Source organism: Gouania willdenowi, chromosome 5 (genome assembly GCF_900634775.1).
Source record: "Gouania willdenowi chromosome 5, fGouWil2.1, whole genome shotgun sequence".
Taxonomy (NCBI): Eukaryota; Metazoa; Chordata; class Actinopteri; order Blenniiformes; family Gobiesocidae; genus Gouania; species Gouania willdenowi.
The window spans coordinates 18,647,822-18,668,185 of record NC_041048.1 but is presented as its reverse complement, the minus strand read 5'-3'; the positions used below and the strand labels follow the sequence as shown (position 1 = coordinate 18,668,185).

At 40.3% G+C, this 20,364-nt stretch overlaps 1 protein-coding gene across 4 annotated transcripts in view; it reads right to left on the bottom strand.

The window, feature by feature from the left end:
* Positions 1-20,364, bottom strand: part of celsr2 (cadherin, EGF LAG seven-pass G-type receptor 2) — a 90,932-nt gene that overhangs the window by 58,681 nt on the left and 11,887 nt on the right. For all 4 annotated transcript variants that reach the window (XM_028446801.1, XM_028446802.1, XM_028446803.1 and 1 more), the window contains exon 2: positions 257-958. In XM_028446801.1, coding sequence (XP_028302602.1) covers positions 257-958 — 702 coding nt within the window. The remainder of the gene's footprint in view (positions 1-256; positions 959-20,364) is intronic.

Here is a 20,364-nt window from a genome sequence, read left to right as displayed (position 1 = left end):
AAGTGACCAATGACCTAACTTGACAAACTCACATACGTTCCTTGTTCACTACAGGAAGAAAGGAATGGTTTTGCATTGCTTACAGAAAAACCTAAAAATAATGGGAATAAGTGGACTGAAGCAGCTAATAAGTAGCTGAATGACGGATGGGACATGTGATAACGTGTGACTGATCCACAGACATGTTGTCACATGCTGACTGAAGCTTTGGTGACATCAGAGAAAGTGTGTAGACTATTGAAATGAGAGCTCTCACCTGTGTAATCCTCAAAGCACTCACAGGTGTAGCCTCCCTCTCTGCTGCGACACACCCCGTGAGGTCCACATGGTTTGGAGTAGCAGAGGTCAACCTCTGTCTCACAGTAGTCTCCGGTGAAGCCTGTGGGACAGCGGCAGCGAAGCCCCGCAATGGGGTGTATAGGTCTGAACAAGATGGTGTCCGATGTGACAAACGGTGCCAGGCTGTCAAACTTGAGCACCGACACACACTTCATGTAGTTCTCACAGGGCTCGCGGAGACAGATGTTGTCGTCAAAGGGAAGGACTTCCTGTGAGGATATCTGAGCGAGGAGACTGCGGTTCAGATACAGCCTCTCCTGCAGCTCTTCTGAGCCAAAATATTCTCCAGGTTCAAGCCCTCTGCCGGGCCGGTTGCTTCCGTGATCGAGCCCTGAGAGATGCTCATGGCCTTCACCAAACGCAGGCACGGCCACGGACAAGCTGACGTTGAGGATGCGAGCGCTGACGTCGGTGTCGTCCTGGATGTTGAAGATGACGACGTCCTCGGGAGCGGCGGATAGAACGCGAGCCACGCCGTCGAGAAACTGTGCCAGCAAGAGGGACAGGAAGTGCTCCTGGGAGGTGTTGGCCAGGCGTAAGGTGATGCTGTTGGACAACATTTCGTCTGTGATGATGGTGACCTGGAGAAGGCACTGAGCTGACACTGAGTGGACTCCATCTGAAAGACACGAAAAGAGAATCTACATTGAAACAACGACTACAAAGCTTTGCACTAGTAGACTAAAAGCTCTCAGTGACACTAAAGGTAACAGAGCAGCCATTAAAGACACTACCAGTAGTTCTGCTCCTGGACACTTGTTCACATCTCCAGCTGTAAATACCCTCATACCTTTGCTGAACAACAGAACGCAGTTTTTCATACAATCTCGGAGAGAGAGAGTGACGAGAAGCAACAGCAATTGAGATCTTTGGGCATTAACTGTGTCTCCTGCAGTTAAAAAGACATGCTCACTTTGGACAAATGTATCAGGGACTGAAAAGTATGCTTTAACCACCCAAGACCCCCAACTCCCTTTCAGAACATTGCAATACCACTAGTAGGCCTGAGAAACATATCGAGAGTCAAGATATATAAAGATTTCTGTTTTGGCCATACAGAAAATTACAATATCGCCTATATTGATATAATTTAAATTTATAGCTTATTTTTGTATTAAAATACTCATTTTAGGATTTTCAGCTTTCGTCACGTCTTAGAACAGCATGAAAAGCACAGAGTGATGGATTTCTGAGTGCGTTCTAACCCACGCCTTTTCCTAAACAAGCCACACTATAAAACTCACACGTTCTGTCCCTTATAGGAGAAAAAGCCAAAGGTGGAACATATTGTGCAGCTGTTTGTTTTATAAATGTGCCTGTGTGGCATTTTGCATCGGCAAATTTAATCCAGAATTGTCTTTCAAGTAAGACTTTACTGAGTCTTATGAAAAAAAATATCGAGATATGAATTTTGGTCCATGACGCCCAGCCCTAACTATTGGTATAGTCAACAATATATCTTGTTGCATATATTGTCTCACCCCTACGTATCTCTTTACAATTAGAATGAGAAGTACTTTCCTTTTTTGCTGCTGGAACAAAACCTGAATTTCTACACTGGAAAAAATAAGGTATCTATATCTGATCATATTTTAAAGACATTTTTCCCCGTGACGTGGATGTGGAGATGTATTTTAAATACTTAGGGATATTGACCAGTAGTTTTAATGACCGTGTGTTTTAGATCACACCATTTGGCTTAAAACAACATTAAAAAAATTGCCACGTTCACAAAAGTTACAGCAGTTTCATGCTGAATAAAGATCTGCTCTGATGATGCAGCAAGAACAACCTGCAAGAACTCCCAAACCAGCAGGGCTGCAACCTCATGCAACATGAGGTCAATACATGAAGAATCATAGAAATGGTAGAAAAGATTAGAGCCCACTTGGTTTAATACTCAAAATAAATCAACAGTTTTTGAGGTAACTAACTGTGATTGTTGAGTTGAGACAAATAAAGCATCAGATACAATATTTGCTTGAAAAGAATAAAAGTGAGTACAACAATGACACCACACCAGGTCAATTATTTAAGAGGATTGGCGTGTGTGATGCAGCATCTTAACAGCTATGAGCGTAAGAGTAACTCTGTGACGCTCTTAAGGTTTTTTTTTTTTTTCACAAGTTTAGCATCATTGAGTGAAAATACCTTTACGCTTTTGAGCCGAACAATAAACTTTCACACATGCTTTTGGCTCTGATATGTGTTTCTTTACAGAATGCGACGACAAAGCAGGAGCAAATTCATGTTTCCTTTCAGCACACTCCAACTTTCTAATCCGGGCTTTCACACCATTATTCACAGAACGTTCTCTGCTTTCAGGGATGATACTTCATTAGACACGCCACAGTGAACGCGTGAAGCTCAGCCTCTCAGATCTGCATCCCGTGTGATGCCAGGTTGTGTTTATGTTCAAACCTCAGTTTGCATCCTTCCACCTTTATGAACATGTAAGTCTGATGCGACACAGTAAGCTGGACTGTAAAAAGTCAGTGTTACAGAGATTTTAATAAAGAAGATACATTTTTATGAAAATCCCCTTCAGGCAAACCGAGCACAATCCATGTTTACATACTTATTTGAGCTTCTAAATAATAAAATAAAATGTAGCAATAGAATAGTGTGGATAATAAGTGCAAAACATTCTCTCTTTCTTCAAATTTTCCTCAGATTCCTGTCCTATAGCCACATTTTTTTTGCAAGTGTGATGGTGGGTGATACTCTGTGTGATTAGTTAAAACATTGTGTATGAGGCTACATGCCTTCTTGCTGCTCAAACTTCTCTCTAAATGGGACATTTTAAACTTCAGAAGCCTAAACTAAACATGCTCTGGTCATTTGCTTTTCACCCCTTCCATTCTGTTTGCTGCTCATCCGGGCCTCGGTTGCAGGGGAAAGATCCTCAACAGAGAACCTCAGATGGTCCTCCCCCCAGCCATTTCCACCAGCTTCTCTGGGGGAATGGAGGTGTCCCCAAATAAAATGTTTAGTGAACATAAAGCTCGGTGTCTCCCTCCAAATATAATCAATGGGCCGCTTTGATCGGGGCATCTGGACACCAGCCCGAGAGCACAACCTGTGAGCAGCACTCACACAAACACCACTTCCCCAAGTTACCAGATCCCTGATTTGGCACTGGGCAAGTTTAAACACAGAGCGCCAAGATGGGGCCCGTGGGAGGAGGATTAGGAGCGGGAGGGAGGGTGTTATGGAGGAAGTGAGACTGAGTAGCATGTTTGACACGGTTTTAATCGTCCTGTTTTCAGTCAGGCGTTTCCAGTAATGTAATTATGAGTGGGTTTAGCAGAGGAAGTAGAGAAAAATCAAAACATTGACAAAAGCAGGGTCGCCCCTACAATTAACACTTTACTGTAAACACACACATGACAAATACACAGCTGTGTACACAAGTAAACACTTGCATGGAAGCCGGTGCAACACAGCAACAACTACTTTCCCACAGGACAAAATATCCAGTGCAGCTGCACAAGTTCATTCACCTGCATACGTTACATTGTTCAATCTTAAAGCAGCAGTAAGTAACTTTTTCACCTTAATAAATCCTTCTCATAGTCCCTGTGAGGGTAATACATGTGTTTATGGGGTGATTGGGGGTCTTTCATCTCCACCCTGCTGTCTCTGGCCAGAACACCGCACTTGCAACTTTCCCTGCCTCCAACCCTGTGGCAAGACGTACTGCTTTACGGCAGCCCAATAAAAACTAATGCTAAATTATGACCAGCCCCGTGGCTGCACTCGGTTGTCTACAAATTCACTTTTCTCAAACTTATATCATGGCGGAGCCAGCAAAAAAGGCAGAGAAGACCGAAAGGAATGGAGCAACTCCATGCAGTGACAGCTCAGCAGCAACACACAGCAATCACAAACACTGTTGTCGCGGCGCCGCAACAACAGTGTGTGATTGCGCAACAGGCACGCACACACACTCGCAACCCAGGGCTCCATCAGGCAGCACACAAATATCCATCCATCTATCTATCTATCTATCTATCTATCTATCTATCTATCTATCTATCTATCTATCTATCTATCTATCCATCTATCTATCTATCTATCTATCTATCTATCTATTCATCCATCCATTTTCAGAGCCGCTTTGTCAGCACTCAAACAAACACATCACACACATTTCCACACTCCCTTCCGTATTACTCCCACATCATTTATTTATTTGACTTGTCTCTCTTCCTCATACTGTTCACATGGTCACATGGGATTATATGTGTGAAAGCACCCTGTATTAGGATTTTTCAGTGATCAGTTACTACCGTTTTGGGAGAGCAAAGGTGTGCATGTAGCTGTGGGGTGAGAAAGGCGGCAGGGAGGTGCAGAGTTTTTAAGACAGTGACATAAACAAAAGGGACCTTTAGGGGGAGAGCCAAGTTACTTAGTTCTGCTTTAAAGGTGCAGTCTGCAACTCTCATAAAAGTGACTTTTTGTCATATTTGCTAAAGCTGTCACAATGTAAGGACAGCTTTACATCAAACTAGTAGTTTGTGTGAAAAAAAAACAGACTCATTGAGTCTCATCTGCTGCTCCTGCAGCCTTTGGCAGATTGCCAGAATACACCGAGACCGAGCAAAAACAACCAATCAGAGGCAGGATTGTGTTTGATGGACTATTTGACAGTTGAGGCTCACAGGCCCCGCCCCTTTCCCGGGGCGGGAGCATGTGTTTTTTACCGTGTATGGTCTGGAGGAGTAGAAGATGGAATTGGTGACTTTTCTGCTTGAAAGGTAATTACTGCTGCTTGATTTACATTATGTTTGATTTGTAATTGCTACACTAGAACTCTGTGGTGCACATGTTCATGTGCGCACAGCAGCCACACGGTGACACTGTGTTGTTGCTGCTGCTGCTGAGGTTTGTGTACATTGAGAGAGAGAAGCGCTGCAGTAATATGCTTTTAACAGAGCATGTTATATTACTGTGATGTTGCTGTCGGACTAAAATTAGCTTGTTAGCTCCTCTGAGGGAGGGACTTTGGAAAGTTTGGAGCCAGGGCAAGAGAGAGGGGAGAAAGGGATCTGAGAGTTGCGGACTGCACCTTTATGGCATAAACTGCAGCAGCAAGACTTTGACTAATTTAATCTAATCTAATCTAATCTAATCTAATCTAATCTAATCTAATATCATCAAAGTTTACCTTAGCTAAAAAAATTCCTTGAATTATATTTTGTCACATATATTAAACTAATTCCATAAAAATTACCTAAATATTTTAAATATTCAGGTGTGTTTCTTAGTCCAGTCGAATCATGATACCAACAAACGGAGCACAGGAGTGATTGTGCTTTATAAACACTCAAAGGTAGTTTAGGTAGAACATTGTACTAGTCGGAGCATTTAAATGCTTTACAGCTTGAGAAAACTAAATAAGTGGTTTAGTCTGATAGCACTCGGTAGCTCGATCAGCACAACGAGATGATGTGATTTACATTGGAGCTAATAGTGCATGCAACAAAGCGTTTTGAGTATGCTCCGCTTTTCTCCTGTGATCATCCTCCGGAGGAAGAAAGAGATTGAATAAGCAATGGTGATAGATCACCTTTATTGTCACATATGTAAAGCAACATACCTGAAATTCGCTCTGTGTATTTAACCCATCCCTGAGGAGCAATGGCCTGCCACACTGTAGTGTCCGGGGAGCAGTTAGGGTTAAGGGACTTGTTCAACATCCCACAGCGATGGCCCAGGGAAGATTCAAAACCTTGACTCTCTGATTACATGCCCGCTTCTTTAACCAGTAAACCACCACAGCCCAAGTTGGGCGTGATGCCGAAGACACATTATTGGATGGGTGAGGAAACCAATTTCATGCTGCTACAGGTAAAGGATCTGAACATTTTTAAATACATGGACGAGAGAAAAACGTGGAACAATTATTTTTTATCCGCTTTAATCCTCCTGTTCAGGTCCACCTGAACTACGTCAATAAGTACTGTTTTGTAAAGGATACAGCGCCACCTACTGAGATGGAGTCAGATGGAGTTTGTCACCAGTGAAGTTTCCTCTTCTCCATGTTTACTCAGACAAGACGAAAACTCAGTCACCAACGTGTGAGGATAGCTCGATATCTTTGTAAACGCACTGAGTGAGCCTGAGGTTTCAAACATCAGGCCTGGAGGGTTGAATATTCTTTTGGGGAATGAGGAAGATCAGAAGGACTGCAGCCCTCCAGGAATCCAGCCACCTCACAGTCAATGGTATGTAGCAATTTATAAGGAAATAAATCTTGTGGCAGTTAAATTGAAAGTTGAAAATAATGTCTTCACATTTACCTATTTTATTTCCTCAGCCTTTTTCTCTTCAGCCAATAAGACACAATAAATGATGCTCTGCTACAACAGTAACTAGAGAAAACAGGGCACCCAGTGAACCGGAGGTTTGAAAGGTTAGGCCATGTATAAGGACAGACATCGCCTTAATTATCTCCTTTGCCAATTCACATTCCAGCAGGAGGGGCTCGGGCATCCAGAGGTAGACGCAGCGATGGGAAACTGAGTGCGAGGAGAATCTTGTCTGAAAGGAACCAGACCATCTTTCAAAGAGCTCTTTCTCCTTGGAGGGGATCCTCAGCAAAGCCAGCAGAGGGTTGAGAGTGGATATTTGGGCCATTACTGGAGCAGAAAAGGGTTGCTTGGTTGGTAGAAAAAGACAAGGTGCCAGTGCTGAAGTGTGACACTGCTTTGAGCTTACAGTGTGAGGCCTTCGGGGCCTCAAGGTGCCAGAAACCCTCTCTGCAAGGACGCGGCACCAAAGCACAGATTAAACACACACTGAGGCTGCAGGTCTGCCAAGGCTGTGTAAGGTCCTTGTTACAACAGTATCAGTGTTTTTTAAGTAAACTACATTAGTTGGTGGATTTTAGAGAGTCCCCAAATCCCAAATTACACATCCATAGGCATACAGATAAATGAAATAATCTATAAAAACACTGAAAATGTGTTTGATACTTTGAAATACTGCATGGATCAGCAGTTTCTAAAATGACAGCAGCTTTCACATAACTTAACTCTGCAAAGTTGGAGCCCTGAGAAGAAACAATACTATAGAAATATGAAAAGGGTCATTTGTGTAAAATGTTATACAAAAGAAAAAATGTGTGCAATTTGTCTAATGAACTTTGACAGAAGTCCTGACAAATACACGTTATATACATTTAAGGCTTGGTTTCATCTGGCTTATAGTTAGTTTTATAAACTTTTAGCAATTTGTACACATTGCCACTGGTGGAAAAACTGTCCAGGAACACACAGAGTAAACAAACTGCGTGTAAAACATTCCCTGAGCGAAGACAGACAACGCTTGTTTGACTGAAGCCTCCATGGAAGACATAAATTAACAGCTACGAGGTCACAGCGAGGTGATTTACTCTTTTTTACTCCGGATATATCATTGAAGCTCAGTCTCAGCTGTCAGCAAGGATATCAGTAACGAATACTCAACTGGCATGATGTCATGTGAAGACAAGGAACGTTCAGGGTACAAAACACGCACACGCACGCACACATACACACACGTGCATCGATGTTTTTCTGGCACAGATCTTATATGAGGTTGAGATGGAGCAAACAAATGACAACAAGGTGGCTCAGTTCTCCAATGGGATTTTAGAATATATAAACAAAGTCGCTGTAACAGATAATAGAGGTAGAAACTCGCAGTGTGAGAGAAACTAGTGATTGAATTGTTTATACAATAACACACACATAGTAAAAGTCTTGTTAAAGCAACTTCAGCCATTTAGGAGAAGCACACACATGAACCTGCAAAATAATACTGAAAGGCTTGAAAGTGGAAATCAAACTGTAATCAATGCTGGTATCTGCTCTGATGTGCAGTGACATACCCATCATAGGTTAGTGTAGTACAATGGTTCTCATACGTTTTTGGCCCAAGTACCCCCTTTCTATTATCTCTGAATCCAAGTACCCCCTTTATCACATCAACATTTTGCTCAGAATTCTATTAAAAAAACAATTATACGGCATAATGATGGAATGAATGAGTGATAACACACATTTTAAAGAATCCCATTGTAATGTAAATAGTTCCTCCTGAATATTTTTATTTCCATCATTTTTTTTATCATTTCCGGTCATCTCCCACCTTTTGTGGGACCAAGACTGACTCTTGTATTTTCAGTTCATGTTCTAATCAAGATCATTTCATCATCAATATTATAGTTATCATTTTTAACTAAAAATAAGCATTTTAAACCCCTATATTTTGACTGCTTTTGTTTGTTAATTTTCCACTTTCTCTCACTGTCAAGTACCCCCTGAGGTGCCATTGCGTACCTCCATTTGAGAAACACTGGTGTAGTACATTGGAGAGAATAAACTCAGACTTAAGAAATTGCAATAAATAAATACATAAATAATAAACACTTGTTTTGTTTTCAATAAATTCATTCTAAGAGACTACTGGGACTTAATTAGGCACACAGAGACAGAGATATTACCTCAAAGTCAGAGGATCCCAAGTTTGAATGAGTGGATGGATGGATGGATGGATGGATGGATGGATGGATGCATGGTGTGATGGTTGTAATTAAATGGATGATGTCAAGTCACCTGCTCTTAGTTGAATAGATGCCTTGCTAAAAAGGTACTTCACCAGTAGAGACGCTAACGGTTAAATGGTCTTAAACCTGCTCTGCCTTCAATGGAGGTTAAACACAGCACCAATGAAAACAATGGTGCATCATCATGATAAAGACAGAGGAGACCAGTAATCACGTTCAAACTGTGTTTTTATCAGCCAATAAGCAACATTACCCTAACTAAACACGAGTGTAGTTAATCTGTGATCTGGAGCAGCTGATGATCCCTCAGAGCGAGACGAGAATAAGATACGTGGGAAGGGAAACCTCGGGGTAAAAAGGTAATGAGGTTGTGCAGAGTATGTTTTAGTTGCTCTGCATCAGTGCACGACCATATGTGTCGCACGCACCGAGAACTCATAGCATCAAAGAGAATAAGCCCAGGGTCCCATTTCCAAGATCAATGGGGAGATGATGAATTAAACATCTCCTTGGAGGGATAAGACTCACAAGAGTCTTTGCAAATTCCAGGCGCGACAGCTCCAACCAGTGAGCTGCTCCGTAAACCAGCCATTAAAGTTTTAAAGGAGTTTATGGTTTGAAAGCAAGGCTGCAGATAGTCTGTTTGTTTAAAACAGATTTAATTATAGCGCTGCTAAAATTAACTTTCTATATAAAGACTGACAGACTTTTCAACAACAACTCAAAAATCACCAGTCTGAGTCAGCAGAATGAGCCTATTAGAATAACTGTACCCCATACCAGTAATCCACAGCCAAAGGGACTGGAAATGGAGAAGAGAGCAGGAAGAGGACGGTCTGTGTTTGGGTTTGTTTATTAAAGCTGATATCCAGAGTTTCTGAGAAACGTCTCGATGTCCCGCCCTGAACAGCCTCTCTTCCTCCAACTGCCTCTCCCAATCTACCAGAAGCCACACCTCTACTTTTCTGCACGCGCATCGCGGAACATAACAAGGTTGCATCGGTTTCCATTGATAAATGTCTATAGGTCAGGTAAGAGGAAAAATCATATTTAGCTGTTTGCTGTTGTGACGCACGGCCTTGTTTCCATGCACAGTTCTACATTCACTTTGATTGACAGTCTTAAAAACAGGAAGTCAAAGCTTATTGGCTGGGCACACACGGCGATCGTTTCCATTTATACAGGGGTCTATAGGACGAAGGAGGGACTTATATACATTAATGTATATGAATGACCACCAGCAGTAGACCATAGTAAAAGACTAGTTAGGTATTTTTTCGCAGTTCAAAAGAATGATACAAATGGTCAACATAGATTTCTCAGATATCAGCTTTAAAAGTATGAGTTTTCATGAGTTTAAATAGAAAAGCGCACTGTGAGAAAGGATGCTTCAGATAATAATCTATATAATGCATTGTCTTGTTCTAAAGCATTTGTTGTGCACACATTGGAAGCTATGAACATGTTTCTATATGACTGCACAGAATCAGCTATGGGTACAGATGTAGCTCACCCCCACAGGATGTTCATTTGTCCTTCTTTTGAGAAAATCTCTGTTTACTATTTCATCTAATTGTATATAATGAACAAATAAATATGCCTAAATGAAAAATTAATTAGTAAGAAATAGATAAACACGTCCTAATTCCCATTTACAAGGTAAATAAGACGAGAATGTAAGTGTGAGAAAAGTCAACAGAAGCTGCATTGCCAGGTTGGGTTTTGAGTGTGTGAAAAAAGGGATCTTTGACAATTTATGGGTGGAAATACCAGCTCTATCTGGCAACAAACTGCAGGTGGATTTTTGAATCAGACACATTGACACATTGTTGAATGGAAAAAATACAGAAGCAGAAAATGGAAAGGAAAGACAGAGGTGTTTAAAATGTTAGGTGCGTGAAATGCTGAATGAGCTCTTTCTATTTTGAGAGCTTCAGTAGCACAGGCTCTATTTAAATGATATTATTAAGGTGATGCAGATGAGCCAATGTGTTATTAGAGGTGGGAACCTCTGGGTACCTCACGATACGATACGCAATACAAAGCTCACGATAACAACTATCTCACGATATGACGATACAGCGATTATCGATATATTGGTCAGAAATTAATCTACAATAATTTATGACATGAGAAAAAAAAGATTAAGTGAAAAAATACCATTTTTATTTTCTATCTCTGAAAGACAATAAATTGAAAAAGTGTCCTATAAACAGTGACAATATTTTACTGCAACATTTCTGTAAATAAGTGTCAACATACCAATGTAAACAAATCAGTATCTCCAGTAGTTCTTTCTGTAAACAAAAAATAGGGTCTTTCTTACCAGTGACACCATTATAGTGCAATATTCCAGTAAACAATATATTGGCTCCTTCAACAAACAGTGACAACATTTTCTGTAAAGATGTACCTGCACATTTTAGTGAAAAAGCAGAAAAGATTTTGAAAAAAAATAATAAAATAAAATGAATGTAAAAAAAAAATTGATACTTAGCGGGAGCATATCTATAATCAATCGTGCAGAAAAATATCGCAATATATCGCCGTATCGAGATATCGTCACACTCCTAGTTAAGATATTAGCTTTGAGTGTTCTCTGACTGAAAACAGCAGCTGGTTTAACAGTAAATTTGGGCCAAAAATGTATTTGCATTTCTGTTAATGAAATGAAGCAAAGCAGATTAAATAATCACTCAAAAATGTTGTACCTGAGACACTGAGCGTAACTGAGCTGTATGAAACACTAAAACTACATTTGAAGACTGACTTTTCTGTGTTTTTTTTTTAAATACTTCTGTATACTCTCAATTCTCTTCTCTCGGCCACCCTTTTTCTGTAGGCTGACCATAGAATCCAAATATCAGGAATACTCCCTGTCTTCCATGCACAGAACAACTAATAGTATTTGTCACAGTGCAATTTTGTCTTGTTTTATGTGGAGCTGTGACCAGACAAAACAGCTGTTCCCAAGGTCTGCGGTGTGGGAATCACATGTACTGTGGTAAAAATAATTGTGTGGCACTGTTGACAGAAGAACCTTGCTTTTATATTGCTGACCCAACACCTCGGCGCTGAGAGGCCACACAAGGTCAAAAGCCGACAACACATGCAACAAAATCAATCAAGCAAACCAGAGTGTGTGAGGCCCCCGAGGGCCAAGAGCAGGACGCAGTTTAATTTGAATTAAACGCTGCGCCCTTGGAGCGTCCTCTAATCACCAGCATTAATTGCTCGGACTCAGCTGCTGCTGCTGTTTCCTGTTTATGGGTGGGGCACATTTATGATTTTACTTCATGTCACCGGTGCCTCTTTCAGCAGCTTACTCACGCTGTCACAGTGACGTGTTTATGGAGACAAAACCTAACGGGTGCTGCGACGACCTGTCAACCACAAGCCTGGCTAACTGTAAATCTGCTCAAAGGTAACACCAGACAAGAGAGAAGCATGTGGGAGGAATAACAGAAGACAGCTGGAGCCACAACTCTGACTGATTCCTTTTTTTTAAAGAAGGAATTGTACACAAAGTTACTGTGGCATCGTGCATGAAAAATGCAGAATGCTGGGGCACATGGGGGCACATGTGAACCCATTTTGATCAGATTTTTTATGCCCAACAAAAGCAAATAGATAAAAAAGAAACACAAAGGAAAAGACATTTACTGTATACACATTGGCAGAAAAATAAACACAAAATGACTCCTAAAATACACAAAAAAAGACAAAACCAAGAGCACTCAGGGAACGCAAACCTCTGCCAAGCCCCAAATATCCTCTATGGCAGATATACTGGCAGTTATCTGGATCAGTGATCCTGATCATGGTACCATGATCATTCACACTTTAGATATTCTTATATCCCCATTAATAACCATACACCCTGCGACTCTGAAAAAAGGAGCAAGCAGGTCAGAAAATGGATGGGTGGAATAACCATACAGTAGGTCCAAATGTCAGGGCACCTCCTTTTTTTTTTGTAAAATGCACAATCCAGATCTGATCCGGATGAAACTTGGTGGGGTAATTTAAGAACTAATCAGACATAACTGAAACAGATTTCATAAAAGATCAGTCAATTATGAACTGAGATACGAATTTTCTTAATTTCACCAATGACGAGAGAATGGGATTTTTTGATTTTTGAAACTTACCCAAAATCAGTATATTGATCTGAATCATTTCCAATCTTCCATGGTGCAAGGTCTATCTTTGGTTAAAAGATGTTTTAAATCCCTTCAGTACTTTTGACATAACCCTGGTAACAGCCAAACAAACAAATAGTGCTAGTAAAAATATTACCTCCTTAACGGAGCACAAAAAAAGGAGAGAAATCTGATTAGCTTATGGTGGTGATGGAGTTTTCTGGCTCAGTGTTCAGGTAAAGTTAAGGATTGTGTCATATCTCTTGACTAAAGCTTATCCAATGTCTCAATTAAAGTTAAGTGCACACACAGTTCAGCATCCGTTTAGTGTAGAAGCTGGAGTCTCAGGTTGAGCAGATCAAAAAACGAGCATTGAAACGCTCCCACAGAGCGGCTTGTTCGAATTAACCAGAGCTGAAAGGTGAAGAACACTCGACTGCAGCCTTAAAGGAGGCTGACGTCTGCTTCGGGGGCTGGAGGAGAAGAACTGTGCTTTGCAGGAGGGAGGGCAGGCTTTTCATTCCATTATCCCACAGCAGCAACCCTTTCCTGACCCCTACTTGACAAGCAATGACTGAAGCAGACACCCCTGCAATGACACCACCTCTTAGCAAAAAAAACCTCCTGCCAGACTCAGAAGCAGCAGAATGAAGCCACTGTAGGAATATTTAAAAAAAAAAAACAGGCTCAGCACAGCACAGCGAGCCAGTGCAGAGCTGCAGCCATGAAGCCAGAGTCCATCATCAATCAGTGAGCAAAGCTTCAGCCTACACCTTTCTGTTTCATTTATATACTGCTTTACTATAATACATCTGTTTAATTAACTGATAAACCACACAAACTACTACTAGACTAGATTAGCTGCAACTGAGACTAAAGATGGACTTTATTATCGAAACAAACTGTTTTTAATGTCTGAAAGAGACTTGTTGCTGCCACATTTCTACCATTGCTGAACTCTGGAGACATGGGAATGCCTCTATCCATAGTCTGGAAACATTAGACGCTCCATATGACTATCCTCTGAAGGTAATTACAAACCACTGACACATCACTGTGAGTTATACGCTGGGGTTGAATGGATGGCCTACTTCAGACACTCAAACGCTCGGCCTTTGGTATATATTTATTATTTATTATTATCAAGCAATTCTTGGAACGCTGGAATGTATTTCTGACCTAATCACACAGAGAAATGCTGGTCCTGTTTGTTTACTTGCACTGGATTATTGATTCTGCTCCTTCTTCCTTTAATACTTTGCAGAATGACGGGAATCTTGTATGTGCTTTTTTTTTACAAATCAATTTCAGCTTTTACACATTTTAAATATTGATTATGCATGGTATTTGATGAATCAATTGTGTGGTTTTAATTATGTATTGGTTATATTGTAATAATTTTTTGGGGTTACCCGACCAGGTAACCCCTAGGAAAAGAGGTTCTTAATCTCAATGAGATTTTCATGGTAAACTAACAAATTGATAAAAATAATAAACAATAAAATATATTGATTTCTTTATAATCAAATGATAAGTTGTTTGATTTTTATTTAATTTTAATTAAATATCTTTTTTGTTTTTGTTAAGGATATCTGAAAATGCCAAAACAACTTGTCATAAAACATTAACAAAAAAAGTATAACAGTGAAATGATATACCACAAAAAGAAAAATACATAAATTACAATAACAACAGCATAAAATAATGTAACTCAATACTCAGAGAGCCCTAACCTCTGCAAAGCACCAAATCTGCTCATTGCCAGATATTGGCAGTTATCTGGATCAGTGATTTCATAAAGATCAGCGATTTTGAACCAATACATAGAATTTTAGAAATGTTGCTAATAATAGGAGAAAGGGATTTTTCCATTTTTGAGAACAATCCAGAATCAGTATATTATACCCTCCAAAATGTAAATGGGATCTTTCATAACATTAGGTTCCCACATGTTGAGAGCTGGAGATGGGCAAAATGATGAAATACGTACAACATAGAACAGCTGCGTTATAAATAAATCATCAATCTAACAAATAAAATGTTTTCTTTTGAGGTCAACAACAAGGGAAAACGAGTGTGTACATAGATTAAATGTGTAACAGAGAAATCTATAATCTACATAAGTATGCAGTTGTGCTTTTTGGGTCATGTTCAGATTACAGGAACATATGTCACAATCACTGACTCTTGATTGTCATATTTATCTGTTGGCGCTTTACATTCTATTTTTTTTTACTGTTACTTTATTCGATCTTGACTTCTGCTACAGATGATTAACTTTCAGATTATAAACTTAAATGGTACCGGTAGTGAAACTAAATTGCAAACTCCTCCAAAAGATCACATCATATATAATAGTGAAGCTTTATTAAGGCCTAGGAGTACTAAACGACTGGTTGTCAGGGAGACACTGATAGCCATCAGGCCATTTTACCTCCTTTACAGGCTACTAGTGGCACAAAAAGCAGTATCTTGGATCTGCTGTCATGCACATGGGGTTTTCCTCCTGGTAATCACTAGAATATCCTCTTCACTGGGGTGTCTGGTCTCTCTCCTGCTCGCTCCTATTGTGCAGTGTCCTGGAGCTCGTCTCCTTTGTAAATAATGCGACTAACTGCAGCATTTGTCTGTTTTGTTGGGCAACAGAAATCAAAATAACAGCCTCAGAAAGGTCAAAAGCAGCTCCAACACACATCCTTGTGTTTTGGGTACTAAAGAATGTGTGGAGGAAAGAATTTAAAGAGGAAAAAGAAGAAAGGTGGAAGCTAATGGAAAACACTGCTTCTGATTGAAATATACTGCGTCACATTCGTTTTTCTAATGGTTGTATTTTAAGTATTAAAAATCTTTAGAAAAGTCCTTTTAAGGTGTTTTTAGGCTGGGTTACTGACTCAAAACGCCACTCGCTTTGTTCTTCTTCTTCTTCTTTTGTACACTAGTTAAAATCGCTACTCCTCTGTTATTCACGAACGGATCAAGCTGAAATATGGTAGGTATAATCTATGAATGTGTACGCATCGACACTCAGAGCCTGATTTTCATTTTGGGGCCCCAAAAGAAAAGAAAAAAACCAAAAGTTGATTTCTCATTTATTTGCATGTGTCAAATGTTACGGCGGTTGGTGGTACCGAATCATTGGCACATACCAATATATAAATGGGGCCCATTACCCTGTACATGTCACAGGGGCACCAGGGGGCCCATTTTTCAAATGACTACTCCTCTGTCAGTTCTCGTTAGATTGGAATGCAGTTTGGTATGAATACTCTATGAATAAATATGATGAGACACTCGTAGCCCCTTTTTTTTAAAAAATAGGGCCTGGGGGCCCACCCCCCATTTCTGGTTATTTCCAAATTTATGGGAACATAGTCGTGTGACATATTGTTTCAAAGGTAATTCAACGTAGATTATGATTATGCCTCACACAATTCAATTAGGGGCCGTTTTTTAGGCAATTTCCATTAATGTTGTTTTCTCATTTATTTGTGGATCAAATATTGTGACAGTTGTACCAAATCATTGACACATACCAATATATAAATGGGGTCCATTACTCCGTATGTGCTATGGGGGCATTTTTCAAATGACTACTCCTCCATGGATATTCTATGAGCGGATGTCAAGAGCCTCTCGGAGACCTCTTTTTACTCGGTGGAACTAAGTCATTTGACTGAATTCTCGGGAACATGGTACAAGCTATTGGGCGCAGAGACATTCCGGCCGTAGTTCATCCAAACTTGTTTTCTAAATACGGTGCACGCCTTTTATTTATTGGAAATACATTAAACATAAGTGGTGTTGTTAGCATGACTAGTGCAAAATTATAATTGTATTTATTAGGGGAAAAGGCAAATGCAACTTCTTGTGAAATTTAGAACTGTGGGGTTTTTTTCATTGAGTTGAGCTCAATATAAAAGTGTTTTTGTGCTTGTTTTGTCAATGGTTATTTAAAATTGTGAAGATTTCAAACATTTGCATGAAAAAAGAAATAAGAAAATATAAAAAATGATTAGGTGGGTGCATGATGACAGGGGTATGGAAGGGGGTTTAACTGTTTCCCTCCCCCTGAGTACCTTCTCTTCTATAAGTGGGTGGGCTAAGGATAATTAGCCCACCCAATTGAACAAATGTGCTTCTATGAAGAGTAAAAAAAACAGATAATGACTGTTTGAAGTGACAACAATGCTTGTCTTATCATAACACAGAATGTGCATCATAAGTCTCCAAATCAACTACAGAAACTGTGATTTACAACCATTGGAGTTCATTGTGGTTGAAAACGTAGTATCTTGGAAGCAGAACACTCTATGAGGGCTGAGACAGGCTAAAGCTTCCTTAATCAGCCAAAACACGAGCAGTCGACAAATATGATGGGTTGAGGATAACCCCATCTCCTCACCACCATCACACTATTATTGTCTGGAAACACAGAATGAGCTCTGACAGCACAACGTAAACTCCTACCTGGCATATTCACTGTGACGGTAACCTACAGTCACTATACAATGAGTCCATGTGTGAGTGTTTACGTATGATAATAAGCCCCAGAAAAGAAAAACAAAAACTCAGGATAATCAAATATTCACATCTCCAGCCTTGTTTTTGAAATAATTAGTGATCACCTGCGGAGAAGAAAGATCAGAGAGCAGCTGAAGGGATGCAAACAATAATCTCCTACAGAGCAGTCAGGGATAGAAGCTGCATGTGTAATTCAAAGTCAACCCAAGGAGAAGTCCAAAATCCTACAATCCTCAGCAGATTCCCCCAGAACTGGACACAGGCTCTGCTACAGCATCCCCTCGTCTGCTGTTTCTGACATTTTTCAAATACGTCATCGGTAGTGATGCAGCTTTAGAAAGCATCAGAGCTCTTTATCCTATTTGCATATCAAAAGAAAACCTCTGTCAGTGCATAAGTAAGAAGACTTTAGACTGCAGAGACGTGACCAAGAATGAGGCCAGTGTTTAAACATAGCAGCAGCCAACCATACAAACAGACTTACTGCAAATCCCGTTAGGCTATTGTAACAAATTAGGTCTGTAATATACAACGTGTCTGTGTTTAAAATTTCTGCAAAACAATCAATTTAAGTCTGCAAGAGAACCAAAACTAGTACACCCTGACATCAAATTACAGACTCATTCATCCTCTAGACTCAATCCGTAGATGGCAAAACGACTTTAAAGGCAGTTTATACGCTTTCAGTATTTCTGAGGTTACCTGCTGTACCAGTCACTCCACAACACTAATGGTAACAGGTTGAACTTCACAGCTGCGGCTTACAAAACCAGGTCAGTGTAAAATCTGCTTCAATCCTGAATGTGTTTAATGTAGCATTAATTAGCATTGTTAAATAAATGTGTTCTGTGTCTAAAACCGTGTTAGGAGAATGAGAGACTCCTCTTGAAACTGGTGTTTTCAATGTGGTACCATTGTTTCATCCAGTCTTATTACTTACAAAAACAAAAACGGTTTTCTGAAGTACGTTGGTCAGTTTGTTTGTGTGTGTGTTTATGTGTTTGTTCTGTAAACCATAATTTGAAAAGTTATGAACGGATTTTGATGAAATTTTCAGGAAATGTTGATAATGGGTCAAGGTACAGCTGATTACATTTTGGTGATGTTCTGGCTACCAAAGGAAAATATATAGATATATATCACATTCATTTTCCCATCCACACTGTGGAACTCCTGTTGAACATTGTTTAGAACACTGATGATGTCATCAACAGTGATGTCATCAGTGTACAAAGACACACAAACAGATACACACACACACTAACAAACACACACACACACAAACAGACTGACCGACATACTTCCGAAAACCGTTTTCGTTTTGGAACAGTGTCTGTGAACCCGCGCTAAACGAGAGCGAGTTCATTTTAGTGCTGTTTACTTCTTGTTAGAGGTGTTCCGATTCAATATTAATATTGGATATCGGCCAGAAAACTAATATCGGATTTTATCGGACTGCATCTAAAATCACTGATATAAGCTCTCCGATAAAATGTTCCGCTCCAGCACTTCTGTCCATAGGTGACTGTGGTTCACACTCCAACAAAGAAACCCACTGTTGTTGACTATTGTTCTCTGTTTGATTAACATCACTTGATCAAGCCTTTTCTAACATTCCACACTACAAAATAAGTAATAAATGATTTGTGCGAATATCGTATCGGTATCAGCCGATACGCCTGGCTGCAATATCGGTATCATATCGGAAGTGAAATAGTTGTATCGGGACATCCCTACTTCTTGTTGTACAACACAGCCAATATTCAAGAAGCAAGTAGTGGTTTATTGGTCGCCCAACCTTATGAATTGTTTCCATGTTTAAGTGCACGTTCACACCGGCTAATCCTAGCTCGGTTTAACCTCTCTACGCTTCTTTTCTACTTTGTTTCAGCCAATGTGAGCACACAACTGAAGAAGTGAATACATCTATGGCTTTAACAGCAGCTGGGAGAACACACGCTAAGCTCTGCAACTCACTGAGGAGACGTGACTGAGGGAGTCACAAGCTGTGTTTCCATCACCCATTTCAGACGTTTTGATATTGAAATGTGTCGCCAAAGCGCTATGGAAATATACACACAGAACGTGACGTACATGGTCACATGATGTGACGTACCTTGTCACATGACGCGGTACATGTAAACAGAAGAGAAGACCAGGACATTTCTTAGCATTATACTAAATTATTACTGCCACTTTAGGCAGCAAACAAAGGAATACAGACTTTTATGAGGAAGATTTGAGCGTCTGTCTTCCTGCAGCGAAGTTAATATGTTTTAATGTATAGAGAATACCTGCCTTTTTAGATTTCCAGAACATTTTGTTATTAAGAAATAAATTCAGCTTTGTATCATCGTAAGTTTAAATATATGTTCTAATCCTGACACTGACGTGTGAAATTCTGTTTCCTTCAGAGTCTACAGTACATTTGTTTTTGGTGGATAAGTAGCAAGTCTGGTGATCCTCGTCTAAAGCCAGTAACACCCGGACAAACAAGTGTCCACAAAGGCAGGGGGGGGGTTTGGGGGCAGCTCCAGACAGCAGCTTTCTCCCATTGTCTGCTAGGACAGCAGGACAATGCAGGACAATTATAAATTATATGCAAGCAGCACCAGGCCTCACCCCAGTGATGCTCCGGCCCTAATCCCAAACACGATCTCCTCTTTGAACACACAAATGATGTCATCCCAGGACCTCCTCACCCACAACTGAGCGTGGAGCCGCTGGACGACAGGAGGATGTTCTGCTGCTCAGGAAACAAGCACAACTGTGTCACAAGTCAGGCCCCGTTCACTCTGCACTCGACAC